General features: G+C 46.1%; 1 protein-coding gene across 1 annotated transcript in view; it reads right to left on the bottom strand.

Annotated features, from left to right (window-relative positions):
* Nucleotides 1-8,267: 8,267 nt before the first annotated feature.
* Nucleotides 8,268-27,139, bottom strand: part of LOC144123726 (uncharacterized) — a 45,953-nt gene continuing 27,081 nt past the window's right edge. The window contains exons 5-7 of the mRNA XM_077656503.1: nucleotides 21,369-21,498; nucleotides 17,291-17,427; nucleotides 8,268-8,437 (exon numbers count right to left, since the gene is read on the bottom strand). Coding sequence (XP_077512629.1) covers nucleotides 8,418-8,437; nucleotides 17,291-17,427; nucleotides 21,369-21,498 — 287 coding nt within the window. The 3' untranslated portion in view covers nucleotides 8,268-8,417. The remainder of the gene's footprint in view (nucleotides 8,438-17,290; nucleotides 17,428-21,368; nucleotides 21,499-27,139) is intronic.

The following is a 27,139-nucleotide window of genomic DNA, read 5'->3' as shown; positions in this document are numbered from 1 at the left end:
TCAAGAGCCGACCTTGCTATGCAAATAGCCATCTCGTTTGAATGAATACCTGCATGGCCAGGAACCCAGACAAAACGAACCTCGTTCAAACTGCACGGGACAAGAAATTGATATAAACGGCTTAAAAACGTTTTGTGAAGCTTCAAGGGACAATAAACCTGACAAACAATCAGCCAGGATGATAACGTGTGACACATGGCATAAACGTTTGAGCAGGGCCATTCCAAGAGCCGAAAATTCCGCAAAGAATACAGGAATATACCCTTTGATCTGGACAGAATAGCTCCATGGCAAATCCTGAGAAAAGATGCAAATTGCAGCTTTTTCGCAGCTCACGGAGGCATCAGTAAAAAAGCATACTATGATGAGAGTATTCCTCTATGTGATCAGAAAGAAGATTGTTTAAAATGTTTGCGGGCGTGTGTTTCTCATGAGACGGAAATATATTGTCAAAATGGAATTCCACTGCTGCCGGCATCTCACAACCCCCTGCAAAGAACTGATATCTACACCAATCTCTGTTACAAACTTCTGCGTTAATGTAATTTGTGGTATTTGACACCGTGGCCAATGATGAGAAAATAAGACCAGCTGAGACACAAAAAATAGGAGTACTGACATCAGTCACCGGCTCCGACGACCTGAGGAAACTTCGCATCGTGAGTATTTGAAAGTGGGAATTTAGATAAGGGTACCAGCTTTCATATAAGAGTAGGGCGTTTGAAAACGATTTTGGAAGACCAAAGAAGATACGTAGAGTGCGCCTTTTCGCTAAGATTAAGAGTAGAGACCTATTCGCGCTACCAGAGAACAGAATGTAACTGAATTCAAGTATAGGTCTCACATAGGCTTTGTATAGAGACAATAATATGTCGCGGCGCATGCCAAACTTTTTATTGGCAATTCTTGTCAGCCGGCCTAGAGCGCGTTCTCCCTTAAACGCATTGTTCTTTATATGAAGGCTCCAATCTAATGCTGGGTGATGAGTAACACCCAGATATTTTACGGATTCCATTTGTGGAATCTGGAGAGAGCGATGGACTAATGAAATGTGCAAAGGCCTGTCTGGAGGAAATACCAATATGCCGCATTTGTTAACATTGAGGGAAAAATACAGTGCAGCTATATGCTCTAACAGCATCTGAATATCTCTTCAGAACCAGGTACAGGGAATGGATATCCCTGGCCGAGAAAAAAACTATGTCATCTGCATAACAAAACGCTTATATCAGGACGAATGGGGATGTCACTGACCAAAATATTAAAAATCAGCGGTGATAGCAACGATCTTTGCGGCGCACCTCTTGACTGATTATATGTATTAGAACATAGGGTTCTCTCTGTGCAATAAGTACCTGTCCTTCAGAAATTCAGATATCCACGCATAAATGTAGGTTGAAGGGTATAGCAGACAAGTGTGTTAAGTAAAATAGTATATTTTACACTATAGTACCCCTTTGCTACATCAAGAGTCACCAAAGCTTAAAGTTCCCTTCTGCGTACCGAGAGCCTGAATCTACTCTCTAGATCCACATGCGCGGACCACATAGAGCAACGGCGATGAAAGCCTATCTGGGCTGAGCTGAGACCGTTAACATCATGAACATGTTTTGTGAAGCGACTATGCACAGTTCATTTTATTAATTTGACTACATCCGAGGTTCGTGCAATTGGCCAAATATTATCCACGACCTATCTTTTCCCTGCACCTTTCATCAATAAAATAACTTTCGCTGTCATCCAAATGCTTGGAATCCATGCATTTTCCTAGGAAGCATTGACAATATCTAAGAGGTCGCTTGTAAAGTCCTGGGCTAAACTTTCAATCATACAACCGTGACACCATCTTGCACTGGAGATGCAGGATGCAACATTGCCAGGACTGAGAGGAGGTCTGATGCGTCAACCTCGATATAATTCGAAGAGGGTGATATTGTGCACAAAGGGACGTTTTTCTGCTCTAGAAACGTAACGCCAAAGCCTGAGAAATACGCTGCCGGGTTTCCTCTGTCTTTTGTGGCGATAGCGCTATTGAAGTAGTGAGGTGAGGGACTGAATAACTCTTGTTACGTTTCATAAATCTATACAGGGCCTTCCGATTAAAGAGATTTCAAAGATATGTGTTTAAATTTTGGCTATATAACGCCTTTGGTTTTGCAATTGTTCCTGTGAAATATGTAGAGAAGAATTTTTAATTTAACCAACTAGCTTGACTCTGATTGCCGGATAGCCTCTTCCAGGCTGCTTTTATGCGCGAAGGTAGGCCTTCTAACAATATTCTGTCCACCAAAGAGACGGCTGTTTATTTTAGGCTGCTGCGGACATAGTGAATAATGAGTGGTCTACTGCATTTTGTAAAAGTGATACCGTGTGCTGAGCTCTGTCACCCTGACTTGTGCTAACGATACAGGGAATTGAAGCGGTCATTTAATTTTTACAAATATTGTGGTCGACAAATATTTTTGTTACACAACTATTTTAAGCGCAGAAAACCGGATAGTCAAAGTTATAGAAAAGTGATCACTATGAAATCAAATGAAATCTTTATTTGCCATCAAATACAGATGGGGGATTGTAGAAAAAAAGCTGTCCTTGGACAGCTTGACGGGTCCACAATCCTTTATTTTGGCAGAGTGGCGGCAACACGTAACATATTCTTGATATGCAAACATATACATACATATTTAATATGATACAGACTTAGTACTCGTAAACGAAAACAACAGAAAACAAAAAGAACAGAAAACAACAGCGGAACACACTTCTACAAATCCAAACGAAAGCAGCAGCAAGGCTAGATAACATTACATAGAAACCAAATACATCTGCCGGAGGTCCTTGTAGGTTGCCGTGAAGAGGTCAAAACGGACAGAATTATAATAATTCAAAAGCGTTGGTATTGTGTACTTAAGGCACTGTTTCCTGTAACTTGAACGTGACATTGGTACTGACCAATCCTCGAAGTGTCTTGTAAGGTAACTTGGAGTTCTGTCTTGTAATTGGGATAGGTTACGTATATTGTTGATATTCCTGTGGATTTCTTGTTTATATACATGGCTTAAGCGATATCTATAGAGATTGTGAGCTGGAATTACACCAGAGTTGCTAAAAAAAGTTGAGGTGGAAGCAGTATAAGAAGCATTATATGTGTGTCGGAGATACTCTTTCTGTAACAGGTGGATGTGTTCTATATCAGTGGATGTTGTATTTCCCCATACTAATTGACAATAGTTCAAGTGTGAGTGAAAGAGTGAATGATAAAGCAAACGTTTGATGCGTGTGGGAAGAATATACCTTAAACGACCTATTACACCAGTTATTTGACTTATTTTGCTTATAACATGCTTGACGTGATTATCCCAGGACATATTTGCGGAAAAGGTGACACCCAGACATTTGAAATTCTTGACTAAAGCGATGCATCGTGAGTTTATTATTATATCTTGATGCTGAGGTATGTGCTTGTTTTTCGGCCTGAATATAATCGCTTTTGTTTTGCTTTCCATTACCTTCATTGCATTTACTCTCGACCATTCCTCTAAGGATTTCATTGCACTGTTACATTGTTCAACAAGAAGAATATTATCATTCCCAGCAAAAAAAATACTAGTGTCATCAGCATAAATAATAAATTTTGCTTTAGGGTAAATAGTGACGATATCATTCAGATAGAGATTAAAAAGTAAAGGTCCTAAAATTCTTTCCTGCGGCACTCCAAACTAACAGCTTTAGCTTTCGATGTAAAGGCACCTATTTTCACAACTTGAGTTCTATTGGATAGGTAGGATTTCTGAAGAGCTAGTGCCTGTCCTCGTATTCCATACTTAATTTTTCCAGCAAAATGTTATGGTTAACTAAATCGAAGGCTTTAGAAAAGTCCACAAAAATGCCAACAACTATTGCTTTGTTTTCAAGCGCCGTTAATATATATTCTTTCTGCTCTAGCAACGCTAATTCAACTGATTGGTTTTTACGGAAACCGAACTGGTGTGGTGTTAACAGATTATGTTTTTCAATGAAATTTGCTATCCTCGAATACAAGACTTTTTCAAACAGCTTTGAAAACATCGGTAAAATAGATACCGGCCTGTAATTTCCCAGCTCATTACAATCACCTTTTTTTGTACAGAACAGTAACTTTTGCGTACTGCATTCTCGCTGGGAAAGTTGCTGATTCTAAACACATTAAAAATGTGGGTGAGGATGGGAGCAATAATATAAATTACAAGTTTGATTGGGCGTACTTGAAGACCATCGATGTCACAACTGCTAGAGTTCTTTAAGGCTTGTATAACGGACATGATTTCATCCACTGTTACGGGTTGAAGGTACACTGTGTTGTTAATATAAGTGGAAACGTATTTGCTAGCATGAGAGGATAAAGAGAGAGCAGAAGCGATACTAGTGAAAAAATCGTTAAAAGCATCAGCTAGTTCTGCACCGGATAATTCTTTTCCGTCAACTTGTAATTTCAATGAAGGATTATGCGAGTGACCACGATTAAGGATGATGTTCAACCTCGACCGTAACAAACTGTTTTGACGGCACTCAATATCCAACAAAGATGAATAATATGCTGATTGTGCATTTCGCAACTTCTTTGTTAGCTTATTACGATGTTTTTTAAATTGGACAAGATCATCTGCTGATCGCGTATGAAGGAAATGTTGATATAGCTTGTCCCTCGTTTTCATTTCACTCCGTAATTCAAGTGTAAGCCATGGTTTGCGTGTTCTTTTACATTTTTTGCGTGTTCTTGACGGGAAACTCTTGTGGTATAGTTGGGTCAGTATATCCATAAACTTATCGTGCGCTTCACTGGCATTTGTGAGATAACCGATCGTGTCCCATTCCACTGACAACAGGGCGTCACGAAAGGAATTCAGTGTTGTGTCTGTTATTAGTTGGTACATTATTGGTGGGGATTTCTTTCTTATTTACCTGCTTTATTCTACACACAAGAATACTGGCAAATGATCGCTGATGGAACATGACAAAACTCCAGATTTAACATTCGGCCCCAAGGAATTGGTAATAAATAAATCCAGAGTGGACTGGCCTTCAAGTGTAATCCTGGTTGGTGTGTCAATTAAGTTAGCAAAACCATTCGATAATATGATCATATTGAAAGCATTTGATGATGGACTGTTCACACTCATGTCGACATTAAAATCTCCACCAGGTATTAGAGGTTTAGAGTTATGATTTTGAACCACATAAGCCAGGAACTGATCATAGAACTGCAGAAACGCAAGCAAATCACCATTCGGTGGTCGATAGCACACAGAAAATACATGTCTAGCCGTGCACAGGGTCAGCATTTCATAGTCTGGTGAAAGCACTGTGTAAGAATCAATGATCTGACATTCTACATCATTTGTGATCAGCAATGACACTCCGCCCCTTCGAGAGTCCGACCGGTTTAGATAATGGGTGTTATAATCAGGCAGCCTAAAAGAGGTCCCGAATCCTTTGCCGACCAATCAGTCACCTGTAGCCTACCTGCTCATAATTTGAAGTCAATGACTGAGCGAGCAGCCCCTCTCATAAAGGTTATTTATCTGTATTTGCAGCAGCGTACAGCTTTTTGAGACAGCCACGTCCAGACCAGCTGGTCGCAGGAATCAGTACGACTTCTCTAGTCACTATGGCGGGAATTAAAATCTCCTGCGATGAATACACTGCTTGCGCCAGTCACCAAGCTGACACATGCAAGCTGTTTGGGAATGAATGCTTTCACTGGCAGTGAGCTGAAAGTTTTGTACTGAAGCAAGTCTGCTACACACGCGATGTCCGAGTATTTGCAGACAATGCCTCTACAGCCAAATGGACGCACTTCAGAGATCTGCTGGTGTGCGGACTGTCAAAGATCTTAGTTCCTGTTAAATTAGTCTGGGGGTTTTTCATTTTGATTCGGAAATGTAATTTTGATCCGTAAAAGCTAAATCAGAGAGAATTTTTTAGAGATTGATTTCTGATGTCATAATTATTTAGATAGCATGGTTGCCAATCCACCTCTTCTGCCAACATTTCGATATGACCTGAGAACTCGAAAGTTTCTCATTGAAAACGAGTTATAACGTGCTAATCAGGTCTCTTGTAAACGTACAGTATCAGGATTTTATTTGTAAATAAGTTGTTCTAGATCTGGAAGAGAAGACTGCACGGAGCAGCAATTCCATCGTAACACCTTCATACCTGCCTTGATTATTAACCAATTTAAGAGAAGAGACACCGCCTCTTCGAGGATATCAACCTGGGGAAGAAGTTTGGGTCCTCCTTTTTTAGCTTTCATCTCAGGAGAACGGCAAGAAGCACGACGCTTATGCGTAGGGCACAACATTTCGACATTTGCTGTGCAGATGTTGGTGAGACATGAACTGCTATGAACAAAGATTTTAGGTGGGACCTGCAAAGCATCATGAGATGTTGCTGAGCGGTCAGCACTAGCTGCACAAGGTGAAACAGGTGCAGACATTGCTGCCAGAACGGATGTCGATGGTGACAGATTGAATTGCAACAAACTCAGCAAAAGCCTCAGAAAAGGTGTTTAGCATTCGTACAGCTTCTTTATTAAGGGCTTTTTCTAATGTGGTCACAACTGAGGCAGTCAAACTGGACTCAATGTCCCCAACAGAAGCGCGCACACGACTGGCGTATGAATCTTTTTCCTGTTAAGAAGAGCGTAAGCATCGGCTCTTCAGCACCGCTTCTCTTCAATAATATACTGCGTTTTGCGCAATCGGCATCATGAGCTGAGTGGTTGTTGCTGCAAGGGCAACAATGACACTGCTCTGAGGAGCAGTTATCAGCAGAATGACCTTCTCCACAGAAACGGCAGCTGGTCTCCGACTTGCATCATTTGACGCTATGCCCTAACCGCCAGCAGTTAGTGCATTGAAGTGGGCGGGGTTCCAGAGTCCACACGGCATACAATCGGGCAATTTTTTAGTTCATCAGGGCAGTAAGAGCCAGCAAAAGTTATTACACACTCAGTAGCAACACGCGAGCCGTTTAAATCTCTATTGCAGGGACAGACTGAAAGCAGCCCAACTCCCGCATCCTGAAATTCGTCTAGAGTTTCTTGCGGAGAGGATTCTTGGTCGACATCACGTACAGTAAATACGCTTGACACGTGCAAGATGCTCGGGAATGATTGCTTTCACCGGCAGTGAGCTGGAAATTTTGTACTATTCAAGTCTGCTGCACTTCTGAGGACTTGCAGACAATGCCTATACGGCCAAATGGACGCACTTCTGAGATCTGCTGATAACGGGCTGTCAAATATCTTACCTCCTGTTAAATTAGTTTGGGGGTTTTCATTTTGATCGCACCCTCACCGATTGGGACGAGAGCTACAGGATTCGCATAAATTCCATTTTGTTTCAGAGACTCAAACGGCAGGCTTAGGGGTGACAAGCTGGCAAACCAAGCGGCCAACCCGCCACCTGGAGAGGTACACGACATTTATCTGCAAAACGCACCCTGCGCTTCACATGAATTGCGTTTTAATCTAAGCGTTGACCAACCCCCCCCCCCCCCCCCCCTCGTAGAACGGTCTCAAAAATGATGAAGAAACCGGAACCGCTAGGAAAAACAAAAAACAGCAGAAGCGAGCCAGGACAAATCCGCCTTCGTCGCCGGCACTTCCCACGTCCCATTAAGTCATCCTTCCCTACTATTGCGCAAATTTTTTCGCCAGACATGCCGACGACACTACAAAGCAACCATACTAAACGCATGCTTTCGCCCAACTACTCGGTTTAACTACGTTAAAAGCCTCCCACATTTTTAAATGTAATTCTAACCTATGCATGCTGGTGAACTGCTATGGAAATTGGAAAAAATTGGCTGCAGCAAACACGACTTTTTTTTTCAAAATGCCGTCTTTTGGTTTTTTCGATGTTAACGCACATGTATCAAGTGGTGCAGTTTGAAAATATTCTGTCTAATAATCTGACTTTGAATATTTGTTACAATTCATGGATCCAGTGTGACATCTTTACATTAATCGCTTTGAGCTGTTCTTAAGCGCATCTACGTACCTCGCATATACTTAGTTTGTGAAGAGGTTTTTGTAGGTTTCTTTCTGTGCGAATTTTTAAAAACAGTTGTCAAGGATTTTTACGGCGGGGCAATGACATGCCTGACCACGCGTTAACTTTCGGTGACGTGTGATGCTACACACAGCATGACAACACACAAAAAGTCACTGCTTCCTTTGTAGAAAAAGGTTAACGAAAAATTGTAATACCCATAGACACATACGAAACATTTAATTATTTAAAAAAAATTCACAATCATTTGGTTCATCTATCGAATTCTGTAGAGTAAAAAAGTCGAAATGAACAGATTCCAAGTGTCCCTGGATCCTCTAGGCCTCTTCGAGTGCTCCTCCAGGGATGCAAGGGCGGCCACTAACTCCGCCTCACACGCTCTGCATAGAAAAACAAAATAATTAAAGTAGCTTTAAATCTTTACAAAACATCCCACTGGAGATGAGCGACACTACACGGCTGTTTAGTGTTAGGCAAAGCCAAGAAGAAATTCGGCGCCCTTTTTAGTTACCGCCAGAACCATATAGCTTGGGCAGAATTGCACACATTATAGTGTGGACGCCTGCTACAAACACACCACAGAGGCACAACTGCTGTGATCGCCCCGCGGTGCAGGTAAAGATTGCGGATTGGATTCCCGGCGGCGGTAGCATACATTCGAAGGTCCCGAAACTGCGCTCTTCGTCTGAATCTTTCGTTAAGCTTAAAGACACAGTGAAAGTCAACGAAAGGTGCGGGCAGAATTTATTGACTATTCCAGCGCAGCAGTTAACTTGTTTACAATTGTATGCGCGGAGAAGCAAAACAGACATAGGGGAAATTTATGAAACGCCACCGTAAAGGTACGGCCCCCGACAAGAGCACCTGGCATAGAGCACACGCGCGATCAATCTATACTGCATGAACTTCCCAGTACAGGCTGCGGCGTAAAATGACGGTAGCTTGATATTTTCCCCCGCCGCATCGCCGCTTCACTTGGCTCAAATCCTGAAGCAAAAAATTCTATGCCTTAATGTCTCGCTGTGCGCCCGGCCATTACTTGTGCCTCCATACGGCAGTCTCGTTCTCTGGTAGTAGAGTGTCTCTCCTCAGCGCTTCTGCTTCCGCGGAGCTGTTGAAGCTGCTAGTTTTTAAGCGCTGTCCACACGAACACCCTTTTATCGTGGCCAATAAGAACGCGTAGTGTACTCGGCCTACAATAACACCACGTTGAGTGCTAGACCACATCTCCAAAAAAAAAAGATACGTTCTACTCGCTGGCAAAATAAAGCCGCATACAAAACAGAAATCGCACACACACAAAGCGCAAGCCTGCCCTGCTGCGCAGCGCAGTCCCGTAGTTGTCCTCGCGTGTTTCCCTTGTGACCCGATAGATGACACGCTGATTTTTTTCTATATGAAGCAGCGTGCAACAACGTGTCAAACATTTTCGCTTTTCACTCACGGCTTCATCGGCAGTGTGACGGTTTCCTCCACTGATGGTTTCTGCAGGAGTGGGTGCGATTGCTGCTTCCTTTGCGCTTCTTTGCCTTTATTACTTCGTTAGATTTTCGTGAGGTGCGGATATATCTTGGGGACAGGCAGGCTAACGGTGCATATTTCGAGCAAACTTTTACTTCAGTGTGTATGAAACTGGGGCTCATTCGGCCACTTTCTTAATTTTGCTCCCTTCATCTGGATTTTAAGAGAAAAACCTCATATGAAGTATAAATACTGCCCTTTATTACAGGGGCGATTCGGTCATACGGCTCAGTTTGCTTTTGTTTCGTTTATGAAATTTAAGCTCCAGAAGCAAATAAGACATTGAGGGAAGCTGTAGTGGAGGACTGCATTTAAATTCGACCACCTGGGGCTCTCTAATGTGCGCTCATATCGCACAGTACACAGGCCTCTAGGATTTCTCCTGGATCGAAATGCGACCAGTGGTGCCATGGTCGAACCCATGACTGCGGCAGCTGTCGAACAGCTTCAGAGATAGAGTGTTATACGTTTGGAGCACCTTTCATGTGCCGTATACAGTCTATAAAAGTTCAAAAGTAAAAGCCAATAGGAAAAGGGGCTGGAGTACCTTTTCCTTTTGAACCGCAAATGAAGTCAGTGTGGGACAGACTGGCATATCCCCAGTTTTACAGCGGGCTTTTTTTTAGTTCGCCAGCACACGGGCTTCAACTTCGCCGAAAATTCGTTGTCTGTTTGCCGGTGTGGTCCCACCGCGACCTGGGATTGCTGGGCACCAACCGCCTGCGTGGCAGATGGGCCACCTAGGTCACGTGACCTTGTGGCGCCATCACAACCTGCCCACCGAATTGTGAGCAAGCTGCCCACCGTGGCATGTAGCAGTTCAATTAATGATTAGACGCGAAAGGTTCCTCGGGAAGAGCAGCTTGAATCTCACAAGCCCCACCATTGGCAACACCTGCCATCGCGGGGCAGTGGCGCTTCGATAAACTGCTGCACCACTGCGCCAGGAGCGGTATGGGGACTCCCAGGATTCTATGACTCTACAGAATGACGAACTCTACTGCTGTACAAATCTAAAATGATGCAATTACACTCAAACTTAGATCATGTATTAACCAAAGTATTCGACAAGTTCTAATCAAGCAAAACCTTAGGAAGTCAAGATAAAACATGCAAAACGAGGGCTAGCTGGAATAGTGCATGATAATTCGCGATTAGCCGCAAGCTAACCCGCCCTGAATTTTTAGTCTGCTAGCACATTTAGTGGCCATTCTCCGCACTTCACCGTTGCCTGTTTGCGCGTCTGAAGCCTGCTTAGTGGCAACATGCGCACCTGCCACCGGGTTGTGGGGAACTTGCCCAAGTGTGTGTGTGCATAAATATATGCACCAGACAGGTTGTTCACAGCCCGGTGGGCTGCAGGTAAACTGCCCACCACGGAAGGTGGCTGTTCAATTAATGACTAGTCGGGAGAGGTTGCTTGGGAAGTGCAACCTGGGTCTCACGAGTTTCATAAATGGCAGCCCCAGTCAATGCAGAGGAGTGGCGTACCATTTAACCTTTGCACCATTGCGCCAGGAGTGGTATGGGGACTCCCAAGGATCTATGAATGTAAAGTAGAGAATAACGAAGTCTGCATATATGAGCATTATCTCATTATCGCTATCTGAACAACTTCCATCCGTGAACAGTGAATCTTAACACCGGAGCCGAAGGGAAACAGATGTGCTAGTGCACTTAACTGGCATCTCGCTGAACTACGCGAACGAGCCCTTTTATTTTTTAGAAGTAGTCGGAGACGTATACTCGGTCCGCTGCGTGCCAAGCCTGTACCCCATCTATTGCGGCGCGGCCCTCGCATCTGCGGCGCGGTAGACGCGCCCGATATCCGTATCACAAGCGAAGCATGTTGGCGAGAGAAAAATACCCCTCCCACTTCAATGTAAAACTTAGAAGGCTCTTCAATAAACGGTCGTTCTTCTGCTCCCCAAGCTTGGTGGTTCTGGTCATGCCTCGTCGGCCGAACCCAACGATAAATGTTGTCACAAGTGGGGCGAGCGTCGACGTCTTGTCGGGAGAATTGATAATTTCACTGCAAGACCGGCCAATTGACAGCTCCAGCTGAGCTCGGGTGGGGAAATAGCCAAGAACTGGCAAGTGTTTAAGCAAACGTCCTAATTTTTTCTCGCCGGACCAGAACCAACACACAAGCCTCTAATGGGATCGTGCAAAACGGCACTTCTGCTGAGTGTTGCAGGCGAGGAAGCTATTGAGATCTTTAACACGTTGAGCTTCAGCAAAGACGACAGCAAGAGTGACTACGCCACGGTCGTTAAGATGTTTGATGCATATTGTGCGGCGCAGCAGAAGGCAGTACTAGAGCGCTCCGTCTTCCGCACACGAGTTCAGGACTCTGGTGACTCTTTCGAACCTTCTCTACGAAGTTTATTGCACTCGGCTGCTGATCCAAAAGACGCGGGTTCGATGCCGGCCGCGGCGGTCAAATTTCGAAGGCGAAATTCTAGAGACCCATGTACTGCAAGATGTCAGTGCACGTTAAAGAACCCAAGGTAATGGAAATTTCCGGAGCCATTCCCTACAGCGTCCCTCATAACCTGAGTCGCTTTGGGACATTAAACCCTATAAAACCAAACCAAGACGAAACGTTTCCTACGAGACTTACGAACCCAGGCATGAGCATGCAACTTCGGCCCTCAGATGGAGGAAATGATCAGGGACCAAAATATTGATTGAATATACGACCAGAAAGTCCTGGAAAGTATGCTGCGTGACACCACGTTGACGCTGCAGAAGACTGAGCAGGTTGCTGAAGAAGCTGAAGTGGCAGCAGAGCAGGAAAAGTAGCACACGGGAGGAAAGCCAGATTGATACGATGCGCAAGGAACACTTGTATAGACAAAGTGGGTTTCCCGGACGTAACGCGTGTCGAAAGTACGAACGTATGCACACGCCACGAAGCTCTTTGGCATTCGGGAAAATATGCCGAAAGTGCCAACAATCGATCCATTTCGCTATCTGCTGCAGAAAGGCTGCCGAGGTTGGCGCTGAAGATGGCTTTGATTTGGCCTTTGCAATGCACTTCGGGAGCTACACAATTATGTGCTTACAGTTTGTAATTATCATCATTGTCGAAGGTATCTCAAAAAACCCTAAATGAATTTTTGAGGGCCTTCCCGGCGTCAGAATATACGTCGATGACGTGCTATAGCAAGGGGGTCGTCGAGGCAGGAGCATGACATACGACTGCAGTCGGTATTGCGAGCAGCAAGAGGCTCCGGATTGACATTTAACCCGCACAAGTGTTCTATTGGTGTCGAAAAAATTGCGTTCCTGGGTGACGTAAACGACAAGGAAGGGATCCAGCCGAACCCATCACTGATAAAATGCATGACACAAATTCCATCATCGGCTGACAAGCTCGCGGTACAGAGGCTGCTGGGCGTCGTGAATTATTTCAGCAAGTTCATGTCTTCATTGGCCCAGGGGAAGGCGGTTGCCCGAAATCTTATCAAGATAAGTGCTCCGTTTGACTGGCCGTCTAGTATCTCTGAACAGTGGAGACAGCTGCGCGACAGTGCAAGTGGTGAGCCCGTACTGACCATTTTCGATACAACAAATATGTCTTGTGACGCATTCGGAAACAGAATCGGCGCAGCATTGCTGCAGTGTCGCAACGACACATGCAAGCTCGTAGCATACGCTTCACGGGCAATAACAGAGTGCGAACCGCGTTACTCGAAAATTGAAAAGGTGTTGGCGGTTGTGTATGGCTGCGAGAAATTCAATTATTTTGTCTGCGGTTGCTCGAGTATCCTTGAGACTGATCACCAACCCTTGATCTCCATCTCGCAAAAAGCCACTGGAGACATGCCCCCAAGGTTGCAGTGGCTTTTTCTGGGCCTTCTTCGGTATGACGTAAAAAATGCAGTTTACGCCGGCAAGGAAGCTATTCTTCGCAGGCATGCTGTCCCGGGCAACAGCCGAGACATTCGCAGAAAAAGACGTAATCAACGACGAGACGGAAGAACACGCAGTGAGTGTGATCTGTTCAGTTGTTACCGAGGACACACTGAATACGTTGCCTATGGAAACTACTTGCGATGAAGATTTAAAGCAAGTTATTGAGGGCCTGGCGGCCGGAATACCACTTAAAGAACAGTGGAAGTCGTTCGAGGCAGAGCTTTCTCATTTCTAGGGGGCACTATTAAAAGGGTGCAAAGTTGTAATTTCAGCTTTCATGATGAAAGAAACGTTAAAAACAATTCACCAAAACCATCTAGGCCTCAAAAAATTAAAATAAAGGGCGAGGCATGCAGTTTTCTGGCCAGGAATCAACTCTGACATCGAAGCAATCCTACAGGCGTGTTCTGCGTGCAGGATATACGCCTACAGTCAGCCACAATAGCAGTTAAAATTGCGTCCGGTGCCTAATACACCACAGCAACGTGTAGGCATCGACATATGTGAGCATGGTGGACAGTCATACCTGTGCATATAGGACGCACTGTCAGACTTTCCTGAAGTGGAAGTTCTCAAGGATACTTCCGCGAAGACCGTCATTGAAGCAAGAAGGGCGATTTTTTTTCTATATACGGCACACCAGTGGAAGTCTGTTGAGATAACTGCCGTATATTTTCTACCCACGCTTTAGCTGCATAGACTCGGACGTACGACTTCAGCCACACCACTCCGCTTCGGCTGCGGGAGGTGGTTGGTTCGAAACCCATCGCCGGACGCCCACCAGTTAAAATGAGTTCAAGCCACCCCCGGCCCGGCGCCCGGCTTCTTCAGGGGTGTGTGCTTGGACGAGGCTCCGCAAACCCCGCTGTGCCCGTTCGGGGGCAAACCCAGTTTCGAAGAGCTCAGGCTGCAAACAGGTGGAAACAAGTGAAGAATACACTTGAATAGTTCTCAAGTGAAGAGTACACTTGAAGAGCTCACTCCCAAGTCCCGCTTTTCGGCTGTGCGTCTACGTCAGAAAAAAAGGGCCACAAATGGGCTTCTACCGCACGAGGCCGATTTAACGTTGTTGACGGCGGAGCTTATCGCTGATCCGTCAGAACAACTGCAGTCAAGACCTTTTTCCCAAGCATCTCACCCCAGAAGAGCCGAGCACCAGGCCGGGGGAAATCTTGTACACATTAAAAACCGGTGGGTACCCGGCGGCACTGGGGATTGAATCCAGCACTTCCGAATGCGAGGCGAATGCTCTAGCACAAGGCCACGCTTTGGTACCCAGTCCAACGGATGGGATGAAAAGGGCGTACGAGTAGTTAAGCGGATTTTAAAGAAAAGCACTGAAATGAATCAAGATTTTTGGCTCGGTCTTCTTGCATACACATGTACGCCAACAGAATCCGGGCCATCACCAGGCGAGGCGCTTCAAGGAAGACTCCGGATAACGTTACCCGACGTCCGGCCGTCTCCAATTCACAACGTGCTGAGGCGTCCTCAAACCTGCCGTTCAAGCCGAAAACTAGCACCGCTAAATCCTGGGGACACGGTTCGCATCAAAAAGGGGGCATGGGCTACCAAAGGTGTTCGTCATTCAGTCTTCAAGATATCCCAGGTCGTATGGCATAATCGCCGCAGTCGGCATCATCCTGCGACGCAAGCGATGGCATCTGCTGCCTACAAGAGAAACTTTTCGACAACAAAGCCTTCATCAGCCCGATGACGACCTCTGCCAAGTAGCAGATCAAACTTCATTTTCAGAGTCCTGCCGCAACAATGACTCAGGGTCTACGTCTACAACTGCCAGCTGTCCTGTCATCGTCAGCGCTTCTGCAATCGTGCAGTAGCAGGAATTTGCATTCAGAAGGTCTACCCGAGAACGAAGGCCGCCACAGAAGCTTGCATATGATGGAAACACTGTACAGATTTGCTAAGTTCCGTGTTTCATTTCTATCGCATGTTTGTTTTTTTCTCCTTAGAAAGAAAACAGGATGTATCGTATCTAGTGCGGCGCGGTCCTTGCATCAGCGGCGCGGGTGACGCGGCCGATATCTGCATCACAAGCGAAGCATGGTGGGCGTTATGCTCCCCAAGCTTGGTGGTTCTAGTCATGCCTCGTCTGCGTGACCCAACGATACAAAGCCTGCCTCGTCAGGGGCCGACAGCACACGGCAAAACAGTCTCCAACGTGCGCACGAAACCTGACGTCATCTGACCTGTAATTGACCACGTTGCTCCGGCACCTACAAAGCTACATGCGCCAGCGGTTCCTCGCGCTCCCACGACGTTAGCAAAAGGGTAGAAAAAATGCTAGGACGGCACTTTGCCCAAGTTGGTTTTTATAGCGTCAGACGTCTCTCCCGCGCAAGTGCGCCTCCTCTTTCATGAATTCGTAGATCGCGGGGAGCCATCACACGAAAGCTGGCACACTGGTGCAGCGGTTAACGGATGCCCCATTGCCCCGAACGGTGGCTGTTTCAAACACTGCCACCGGTGGGGATTGTGAGACCCTGGTTGCTCTTCCCGAGCTCGCGTCAGGTTCCTATCTGCAGGGATAGTTCTTTGAGAGGCTGTCTGTCTCTAGGTGCACTGATACGCAGTGCCACGGCTGGCAGGTGGCAGCTGCATCTAATTTATCTGAATTTCATTGCCACCTGCCTTGGTGTGCAGGTTGTCCTCAACCTCTTGGGCAGATTGCCACATGCCCATGTTTGCCACGTCCACGTTTTTTCGTGACACAGACTGACGGGCGCCGGCTTTTTTCGTGAATTGGCCTTAAAGCTACATGGCATTAAAAACGTTTCCGCCGCACCGAGGTGCCAGTCACCGTAGTAGTAATCCGCTCTTTGTCTCACTTTCTGGCATTTAGGAGCTGAAGCTTCAGTCACCAGGTTCTTGTATGTCTTAGAGGCTCTATGAGTCCGCGTTCCTTCACTATATGAGCTCACTATCTTAAATCTATATCTCCTGACGCACCGCAAACATCGTCGTGCTAAGAAGTCACCGAGACCCCAAGGTCGCAGCTGGCCTATCATTGTTTTATACCTGTGCCATGAGACTGCTGCAATCCCTTCTCCAGGCCTCAGCCGTTTCCTCTAACTACAGGCGTTCGATCTCCATTGATTAGGTACGCCTGCCCTCCAATTGCAACACTGTCTCTATACGTCAGCCGCATTGCTCCTTATCAACATATGGCAGCCATCTCGGTCGCCAGCTGTCTACAAAAACGGCGCACGTTTTTCCTTTTTCTTTGCAATAATTTGTATTACGGAAAGGGCACGTGTTTCAAGTTTACAAACCGAACGTAACATTCGTGCATTAAAAAAATTACGCATTTCTGATCTCAAGGTCAGTAATGTCACTGAAAGGTAGACGCTGCCCTTACCAATATTTCGCAAAGAACTCGTTCCAAATTTGCAGTAGAAATGAAAGTTTAGGGTTGTCCGCAATGTGAAACAATTCCTTTTTTCTGCGTCTTGCCGGTCTCCTGCAATATTCTCAGCGCAGATCTCGACTGATTCAAAAACTGTTTGCTGATTAAGATTGCATTTACCGCCTTCTACACATGCCATGTCCGTCATTCTATTCATATAGTGACCTTAAATATTAGAGGGCTCATGCATTTGCTGTGCTTATAGGCCTTCTGTGGCAGCAAGCCATTTGCATCTTCTTATTCAGCCATACGAGAACGCATGTACCGCCATTTATTCACAGCCTGGCCGTTTTCTATTTGTTATGAGCACGGCATATCACCATTACAGCCGCTAGAAGCGTGGCTTTAAGCTAAGTTGTCTTACCTTTCATCTCCATACCGATGTCGCTGGGGCAGAACAGGAGCACGAGCGAGGACCGCATACCGACGATGGTAGCCAAGTCGTGGAACCGCGGGGAGGGAGAATTCCACGATCGGGTGCATGCTGGGAAACACCCACGCCTGCAGGAACGAAAACACAAGTTTAAACAAATAGCCATCTAAAAACGGTGCTCTTTCGCCGTGGCCGCTGCCATTTTTACGTTGCAGGCCTGTTCGCCCCTTAGTGCGACCGCAGTTATTGTTACCACGCAGCTGCTCTTATCCAGAAGCAAAAGCATCGTAGTTTAGGCATCATTCCCTTAACTTTCCAGCGAGCTGCATCTGCTAGAAGTGTTGAGGCATCACTGGCATACATTTGTTGAAAACTGCTGTTCCCGTTTCAAACAAGCGCTACGAAAATAAACTCAAGCAGCTCAAACAAGCAAGTGCATTGCGTTTCCTAGAAGCCTCCTCAAAAATGCGCAATTAATCGCAGCATTTCACGTGTGTGCGCGAGCACTCGGTTTCTGGTACGAACTAATGCCGACATATACGACAGAAGTTAACACACGTCCGACGCCAACTTCACCCAAAATGCTTGCTCTCCTTCACACGTGGCCGGTACTCGAGAGAAGTTCTTTAATTCAAAAATACTTTCCAGGTTACTGCCGCTGTTTCTTTCTTCCTATTTTGACGTTCCAACGCTGCGGTGATAGGCAGCAAATTTGCCTGCACGAGAGCATTCTTTGTTATGTACAGATAAATGGCGCTTTGGTTTAAACTGTCCCGCCGAAGAAATATATACCTTCAGGGCGTCCTAGAGAAGGGACCCAATGGATCCGTGCAGAAGCGGCGGGCGCCTCAAGCGTGCATTTTCGCCGGACTCACTAACGAAGAGATATTCTCAATGTCTTCATTAGCGTTTCTAAAGAGGATGACTGGTCCGTTTTACACAGTGCGACTTGCTTTTGATTTCTTACGTTAAACGAAATGTTTTAAGTTGGGTGTAACTTATATAGAACGCGAGTTGTAGAATGAAAAATAGGTAATGTGAACATTATACGTAGCCTGCCAAAAATTGCGCTACACACTAACGGTATGCACCCTCTGCGGGCAAGGTTAATTTCTCGATTTTACCCGTGCGAGCTTTTGCAGCAAATTAATCAGTTCTATCTTCATCTATGAAAAAGCGTCTCTCTAAACCAGCAGAACCAGAACCGCAAGTCCTTTTGTATTCCATGTTATGGTGAGCATGATGTTTCCCATTGGGCCTGGATTGCTGTTCTCGAGGAATGTGCTGTGAGTGTGCTTGTGGAATTGACGATATTACTGTTTCCAACAATGTACTTGATTACTTTTTTCTGAAGTGGCATGTGTAACGTAACATTCGGCACCAAAAAATTCACGTACACAGTGGTGCTCTTTTCTCCAAGTTATCCTGTACTACTGTAATTCCGAAGTGAAACGCCTGTTTCTAACCGTCTGCAGGCGATTGTGTTTAAATTGTGTACTTCCCGAAGAAGACGCCCACGTGTATACTTGGCCTGCAGCGCGTCAAGCGTGCTCCATGTGTGGCCCGCGATTTGGGGCGAGACAGCATTTATTACGTGCTCGGAAGCCTGGCGATGTGAAAGCTCCATCTCGTGCGGGCGGCAATACTTCGCAAGGGAAATTTTCGATTCTCCTGCGTTTTTAGAGAAATGCGCGGTGTACATCCTATATCTACGTAACAGCCCCACCTCGTCAGGCACAGTAACAGTCTTATTTTTCGCGGTCTAAATATTTCGCGAAATACGACATGCCCTTTGCTTCTCCTTCTCTTCCCGTCTGCAAAATTTCTGACGCTTTCAACGACAAGCCTACCAATTCCTGCACGAGACGCATAGCTAGCTGCCTTCGTTCTCGCTGTTCTGTATTCTCCGTTCTTGGGGAGGATATAAAACCTGTTCAACGAAACTCGTCAAAAGCTATGACAGCGTTCGTGCTCGTCGCTGTGTTCCAGATATTTCGTGGAGGAGTGCGGTTCGACATAAACAAGCAAATAAACAATCTAAAAGAATCTCAGACAACAGGTTATGAATGTCACACTTGAAACATTTCACTGTCAGCATCCATTCGTGAGAAGAAAACATGGCATTTCTAAAAGAAACACCGCAATTCTTTCAAGAAGCCCGTCTTCGGGAGACATTGGGCACCGCACTTCCCACTTGTCGTAACATATCAGAACAATATAGTTTTCTCGAGCAAGTTTTGACGAATTAGAAGCCGAAATTTCCCCAAAATTGCGCGAGACCTGTTTTTCGCACGCATTGTGCGATTGACAAGGAACCCGAAAATTGGTATAATTTTTTAAATATAACCTCGCGGCATAATAGAATACGTGAAACACGACTACCAGCGTTGACAGGCGGAGGCAACGAAGTCTGCGCACATCATTGTGAAAATACGGAGCGCCCATATTTGCGTTCGCGATGAACGAGATTTGAAAGAGGTGAACGATAAACCAATGGCAGATTAGAATTCATACCACGCAGATGCATAAATAGGCCAATCATAGAAATAAAATGTGTGTTTTTTTTTCTGAACGTGAACGCCGCAACGATAAAGAACGGGAGCGACTAGTAGAAGAATTGTCGTCGTCCACCTTCGGCCGAAAACCACAAAGATGAACCAATGAAATGCAGTTTGCTGCGTCGATAGTTAAGTTCTGGGTGCCAGTGCAGAGGATAGGTATTCCTTTGTCGAAAGAGAACGGGTATACTTCAGTTTACCCCACAGCACAGGGTGGACACAGCTGTTATTTTTCTTAGACGATCGCAACGCGCGATCTACACACTGATCTTGTCTATTTAAAATGCCGAACCAGGTCCGGAGCCCATTACCACGCACCGCGCTGGTTTCAGGTCTTTGTTACATCGATACACGATTGGTTCGAGAATTAGGTTTAGTGATGAATCTGAAGTCTGTCTGCGTTTCTTTTTTTAATCTACAGTTTCTTTTGCACAACATGCAATTTTCGCGAAAGAATGAACCACATTGAACCGATCATTGTGCATCAAATTTTCACTGCTCATGTTGGCCTAAGTCAAGACGCCCTTTAGGACAGCCTGCACTCTGGACGTATGCACAGCGCCAGCACGGGAGAATTTATATATTACTTTGGTTACAATGTTGCTCCTGACCCTTTTCTGTGCCACCCATCTCAACTTGAACCTTCCGGAGAAAATTCCTTTCAAACATTTCGCCTGATCCTAGGGCTAGCGCGCAAGCGAGTCCAATAGCATGCTCGGTATTTTCACTAAACAGCGCTTTAAACATCGTTAGAGTTTTAAAAGTCTTCAATTTCTAATTTGAAACACCGTATATAGATGTAAAGCATATGAAAGTGAAAGTGGGTGCTTTACATGACCAGGATATCAGGCAGAGTATTGCTTGCTTCTTACACCGCCGAGGTGGCTCAGTGGTTGTGGCGTTGTGCGGCTGACTCGAAAGACGCGGGTTCGATCCCTGCAGCGACAGTCGAATTTCGAAGAAGGCGAAATTCTAGAGACCCGTGTACTGTTTGATGTCAGTGCACGTTAAAGAACCCCGGGTGGTCTAAACTTGCGGAGCCCTTCGCTACAGTGTCCCTCTTAGCCCGAGTAGCTGCGGGAAGTTAAACCCCCATAAAGCATAAACCTATATGCACCTTAACAATAGGAGCAAAAGGTCAAAAGGAACTGCGTCAGGCTACCTTCCTTGTGTTCTTTTTTCATACGCCAGTGAGGTCTTATAGGTCACCATCCACACCAATGCGTAGAGGTCGTTGTTCCCATCAGCTATATTTTAAAAAGTACCGCCATAGTAGAATCCTTCCATTTTCTCAGCAGCACCAAACCTGTCCAATACTTGTTGGAATCCTAGTGTTAGAATGCATACTAAGAAATGCTCATTACTGCGTAATTCCTCTAGAAAAAAATATGGCTTTCATTTCACACTGCCTTTCGGTAATACGCGCCATCTAGTTTCTTGCTTCATTTAATAGTAAAGAATAAGCACCACAAACTGCGTTTTCTAATCTGCGTTTTCTAAAAATCGCTCACCCTGGTGTGGGACCCTTTGCCAGCTGGTGGTGTCCGGCGGCTTCATCAGCGGCATGGTGCACGGGCGGCCTCGGGTCACCACTCCTCAGCAACCTACCGATGTTCCTCCCGCACCTGCTCTTCTTCCAGTCTGCGTCGGCAGATCAGGCCAGTTAGAAAATGAATTAAATTTAAATACGTCCTCTCTTTGTCGACTTGGGAGCACGGCGTCCATCTGCAGAGAGCCACAGACGCAAGGATGGACTCGTGGCGAGTGTCCGAAGAATAATGTCGACGTGTTTTTTCTGATACGTGATGACTTATGCGCTACATACTAGTACAATTTAGACACCGTCTGCGCCTTCGAGTCCTGCCTCTATAAAACATTAAGTGAAGTACAGAGAAAAAGCATTGTGACTGCTGTAGTCTTTCCTCCAGTGCTCTTTTTTTATACCTCGCTGGTTGCAACCAAGACCCGCTTCTCATTATCGCCACCTTCTGGATCCGATTTTAAGCCCTCGAGCATATAGGCCTACAAAACTAAAATATTACCCAAAAATACGGTCTATATTACCGCTATTTATAAATACAGCCTAAAATTTACCGCAAAACGCCACTTTGATGGTACGCATGAAGCAAACGAACTATTTTTCTTTCCCCTGCTCCCGCTCTAACACCCCAGCGCTAAGATCATTCTATTATTGTTTATCCATGTAGTACAAGTATAACTAAGAAACTTTTTTGACTGCTCCTTGGACTAAATTTTCTGACTCTGAAGACCACTACAGTTTAGGTTTTATGCTGTAACTTCATAATGCGTGCCCTTAAATAATTGTGACATCTCTTCAAGACATAGAACGCACTCATTTCACGCACATATCCTGTGCACTTTTACGTTTCGCAAGAAGAGGCGACCGCATAGCAGACACGCAGAGGCCGCACCTCAAAGCACCAGCAATCTTCGTATCACTATCTGCAAGCTCGTCCACTGCCAAAGAAGAAACTGCCGCTGCTCAGCTGGGAAATTCAAAGCATTTGGGGAGATTTTGAACTACGGCACACTGGACTCATATAGTTCAGCCGGAAGCCTCCCCCGGTTGCAGGCGGACTAGAACGATAATGCAAGGATTGCGCCGTGTGCCACCACGGTAGGCTCGCTCGAAGGGGAGGTGCGAAACACGGCCCGTGGGAGCTGGTCCCTGCGCTGCGGTGCACGTCACGCCGCGTCTGCCTGCCAGCGCAGCGCGAATGTTTGAGCGCTGCTTGAGGCGCACACTTTCTGAAGATAAACCTGTTGTTTAAGCGTTAGCAAAGTGTCGTGCTGAGGTAATCGCCTGTTGCCGATAACCGCCACAGATTTTAGTGCTCACTAGCGAATCTCAATTGAGGTTTCGGGTCGACCTAAACCAGCAAAGAATTTAGCAATTTCCAGTCAGTCGGAACGCAGTGGATGACATTTGATATTATTTTTTCTAAGAGAGAAGTTTGCTGCGAAACGAGTGTACGCAGTCTTTTTTGTTCTTTCCGCTGTGGACAAAAATTTTATGACGGGCTGCACCTTGAGGCAGTTCTGCGACGCCTCTCTTAATGGAACAGCAGGGGTTTTAAAGTTAAGAAATCTGTGGCTGTCGTATACCTCAGTGCCTGCTGATTGGCCTCAGTCAGGGCTAGAACTGTGGCGATCGCTTCCGCTGCATGTGCTGTCCTTGTGCGCACTGACATAAGGGTGATTATTTTGGCGTTCGCTACTGATACCGCCTTCGGGTATTCCTTCGTTCTGTAATTGTAAAAAACTGCAAGTTTCATCTTTAGGAACCTGTCCAACCGCCATGATCTGGCCGCCCCTCTTCCTTCGCGGTTCTGAAGCTTCACATGCTGCAGTTAGGGCATTCAGAGATTGAAGGATCGGCCGCAACAACGCGAGGATCCTTTCCGAACAAAACACAGACACGGAACTAACAACACAAGTATTCAACGTGGAACTAACAGCAGAAACATTCGACAAATCATCACTGGGGTCCCCCACATTAGGGTTGAGGGAAACGTCAGAGTAGACACCGCTGTCCGAGAGTTAATGGCACGGAGGGCGTGTGTGCCGGTCGAAACCATGACGCCAGGGTATTACGAGGAGGCAATCAAGTCGTTGTTGGGAGTGCGCGAGAAGTACTCATCTCCAGCGGGCAGTCTCAACAGGGTGCAGGCCACCACGCTCAGACGACTGCACAGTCACCTACCCAAGCAGAGCCATATATCATAAAATTTGGCCGAATAGATGCGCGAAAGAGTGCGTATGGGGTGCGTAGAGTACGTGACGTGCTACGCCACGATGTACCACGTCTTCTGGAGCTGTGAAAAAGCCTTTTTTACCCAATACAACTAGCCCTGGTCTATAGAGCAGTGGCAGGCCCTTCTGACTGACTCCGGTTCGAGCACCAATCTTATGCCGGTAACGAGGGCCAAGGCCATGGCGGCGGCCAACCGAATCCTGCAAGAGGGAAGGCCGAACACTGAAGCTCCAAATATATGTCTTCTCGACCGGCCCTTCTCTTTGGAAATAATTGTTTTTATTACTACTATTTAAAATAGCGGACAAAATCGCCGTAGAGCTTCAATCATAGTTTTGTAGGTGCTTGTAGTTGTAGAAACTGAGATCAGTGCATCAAAACAGCGCACGTTATGCCCTTGAAATATAGGTTTTAACTTAAAGCACCTTAACTTGAAGCACTCTGCGCAGTGAAGCCTAAAGGACCGTATACGTGCCCTACAAACATCAACCAACAGGCAGGCCTTCCTCGCTTGCCCAGCCACGTGCGGGTCCTGTGAACGGGACCGATTGATTGGATGATGTCGAGAAGTAGCGCTTAGGGACAGAGAAAGTATCACAGGTTAAATCACCGCCCGATATGTGCTCTTCCGCCCTGCGGACAAGACCGAACTGGTACGTGCAGTCGTCCCTAAGACCTGTCTGTCAACAACACCGCTCACATTCTCTTCCGTCTGCGCTCGGCAGCGCGCAGAGTGATGTCTAGTGGCAGTGCCTGGTTCGAGATAGCGCATCTTTCAATATCGTGTTAGCATCAAACACGCCCCATCTCGAACCAGGCGCGCCGCTAGACGTCGCTCTTACCGCCGAGGAGAGCAGACTGCACGGAGTTCGAGCGCTCTATAGATAGGGCTGTGGATGACTGCACGTGCGCTGCCAGTGCCAGCCACGCCGACCAGCGGGGAGGAGAGAGTGTGGCGTAGTGTGAGGAGCGGATGGACGACTCATTTTCATTCAACTTAGAAGCTGGACACAGTGCGCTATGAGAAAGAAATAACATACGGAATGAACAACTGAAAGTTCTTTCCGCATGCGACGGAATTTAAAGAACGAATTAAGACAGGAGCTTTTGTAATCATCGCAGAATCAGTTTTGAACCTGGGTTCGTCAGCGACCCTTCGAGACGCATAGTAAGTTGTCATTATGGAAGCAGCTCACTGTTGGGAGCCAGCACTTTCCATGCACTCTCCCATATGGAAGCATAGCAAAACATGCCTTGGACTTCAAAGTACGCACCCTTGTTCCGCATAAATTATCATTGCACATGACCAACGCATCGATCAGATGTCTGTCCGTTTACGAAAACACAAAAATAATCTAGCCGTAAGTAGTATCATCGCCTCTAAATAAAGTGCGCTCCTAGCGTTGGGGCGACGTCACCAGATGCACGCAATGAGTGCCCATAGAGCACAGTGTTCCCAAACGGCCAGCGTGAGCGCTTATTAGAGAATTCTCCATAACAGTTTCGGTTTTCGGAATGATTTCTTTGGCTGAGCAAGCCTATGCCGTAGTGAACACGCAAATCCATTATGAACGTCAGCTCGGTTGCCGTCAGTGGCGGATGGGGTTGAAAAACGACAGGATGTTGCCATATTAAGATCTCGAGACTTGAGCAAACTGGCAAAAATGAGTGCTTTTCTATAGAGCTTGCTTAGACTTTCTAACAATTACCTTGAGGGAAAGCTGGCGCCCCGTCTGTGGCAGTTTGCGTGGAGCTTCCTCAAGACCTCTTCAGCTACCATGGGCGCTCTAAGCATCATGGGACGGAGAGCTACTGATTGCAGAACCGACATTTATAGTGCTGAACCACAACTTTTGGCCGAGAAAAAAGGAAAAATAAACGTTGTTCAATATTCACGCATGCCCTAATATTCGATATCCTGTCTATAAATTGCAAAAAACGGCCACAAAACCATGTTAATGCAAAGTTTTCCCGAAATAAGAGATAGCTTGCTCTCCTGTTGACCAAGTACTGCACACCACAAAAACCAATATTTCAGCTTAACAGGAAGTTTAAAAATAATAAATATTTTTTTTTAATTTTCTTGCCTGAACATTTATCACATTTTATTTAATGTGACTTCTGAAAACAAAAAGTTTTATTGGCGTCGTGTGCGGTTGCGTTTTCGCTACTATGGCCTTTGCGCAATACGTTCGCGCCAAAGTTGCCTGCGTGCGGGACGCGCCAAGGACGGAATGACACATCTCAGTAACCCCACTGTGTGTTTCCGAAAAAATGCAACTGTCAAGCAACAGTTAGCTCACCGGCCCATTATTCTTTGAACGTCCATGGTCGCTGAAGTGGATCGCCGCGAGCTGCCCCTATATGGGGCCAGCCTCCTCAAAACAAGCTTGACGCAAGTTCCCAGCACATGGTTTGAGATATCAATACTACTGAGTGTGGCGTCGCTCAGATAGAATAGAAAAAAATTATCCTACCTTAATCGCTCGCATCGTCAGGATCAAATTTCGCACAGCGGTGTTATTGGGGGTCAGTTGTGTTTGATACAACCTTAATGTGGAGTACTCACCTTATTCAGTAGAATCATTTGATAATCCCCATCACCTATATCGAAGACGAACCACAACACCACGATTTGGTAGCAATGGTGCATGTAGCGCTACCTCGTGTCTATCACAGGAACGAGCGCTTTATCGCCTCAGCCTACGCAGTAGCAAGAGTGCGCTATTGAGACCATTGCTGCAAAGTTCGTTCTTTTGGTTCGTCTTCGCCGCAGACGAGGAGTATTTAACTTAGAACAAAACCAAACTGAGCACGACCTATGTGCGAATCTTGAGGCTTAACAACAGAGTGTTTAAGCCAAGATAATTTTGTTCAGTTTTCTCTGAGCGATGGCAACACTCTTGTGTTCCGGAAAAACACGTACACCGTTATTCATCGAAAGTGCGTCGCGATCATAAGTGCGATGGAGAAGCCAGCATAGAAATGCCGTGATCGAGCAAACGTTCGAAAAGTACAAAACATGAGCCGAGCCATGTGAGCTTCGAGTACACGCCTAACCGGCGTCGCATTTTCCACTTTATCCATCGCACGGCGCGTTTTGCACAAGCCCTTGCAATCGATGCACTTTCAGCATCCAATGGCGAGTATCAAGGATCCAACAGCGCGGCTTGCACAGCACCCAAGGAATCACTTGCCCACAACCAACATTAGTAGAAGCCTTCAGTTCGGGTACGTTGATTTCAACTTCGTGAAGAAACAGCGGCCTCACATGTAGAAGCAGTTTTTGCCATTCGCTCTATCTATTTCCGCTACATAGTTTTGGCAGAAGCCACATCATGTCACATGATCGCTGTTCTCGGCGGCGTGAGCTCGAGTGTGCCTACAAGAAACGGTTTGCCAATATGCAGCCCGAGGTCTTGGCAAAGTCAACGTCACCCTGGGGCCTACATTCGCAGTGGGTCCATAGCAACACAACATGATCAAGACCTTTGGATAATAGCATTC

The sequence above is a fragment of the Amblyomma americanum genome, chromosome 1 (genome assembly GCF_052857255.1).
Source record: "Amblyomma americanum isolate KBUSLIRL-KWMA chromosome 1, ASM5285725v1, whole genome shotgun sequence".
Taxonomy (NCBI): Eukaryota; Metazoa; Arthropoda; class Arachnida; order Ixodida; family Ixodidae; genus Amblyomma; species Amblyomma americanum.
This window is presented reverse-complemented; position numbering and strand designations above follow the sequence as displayed.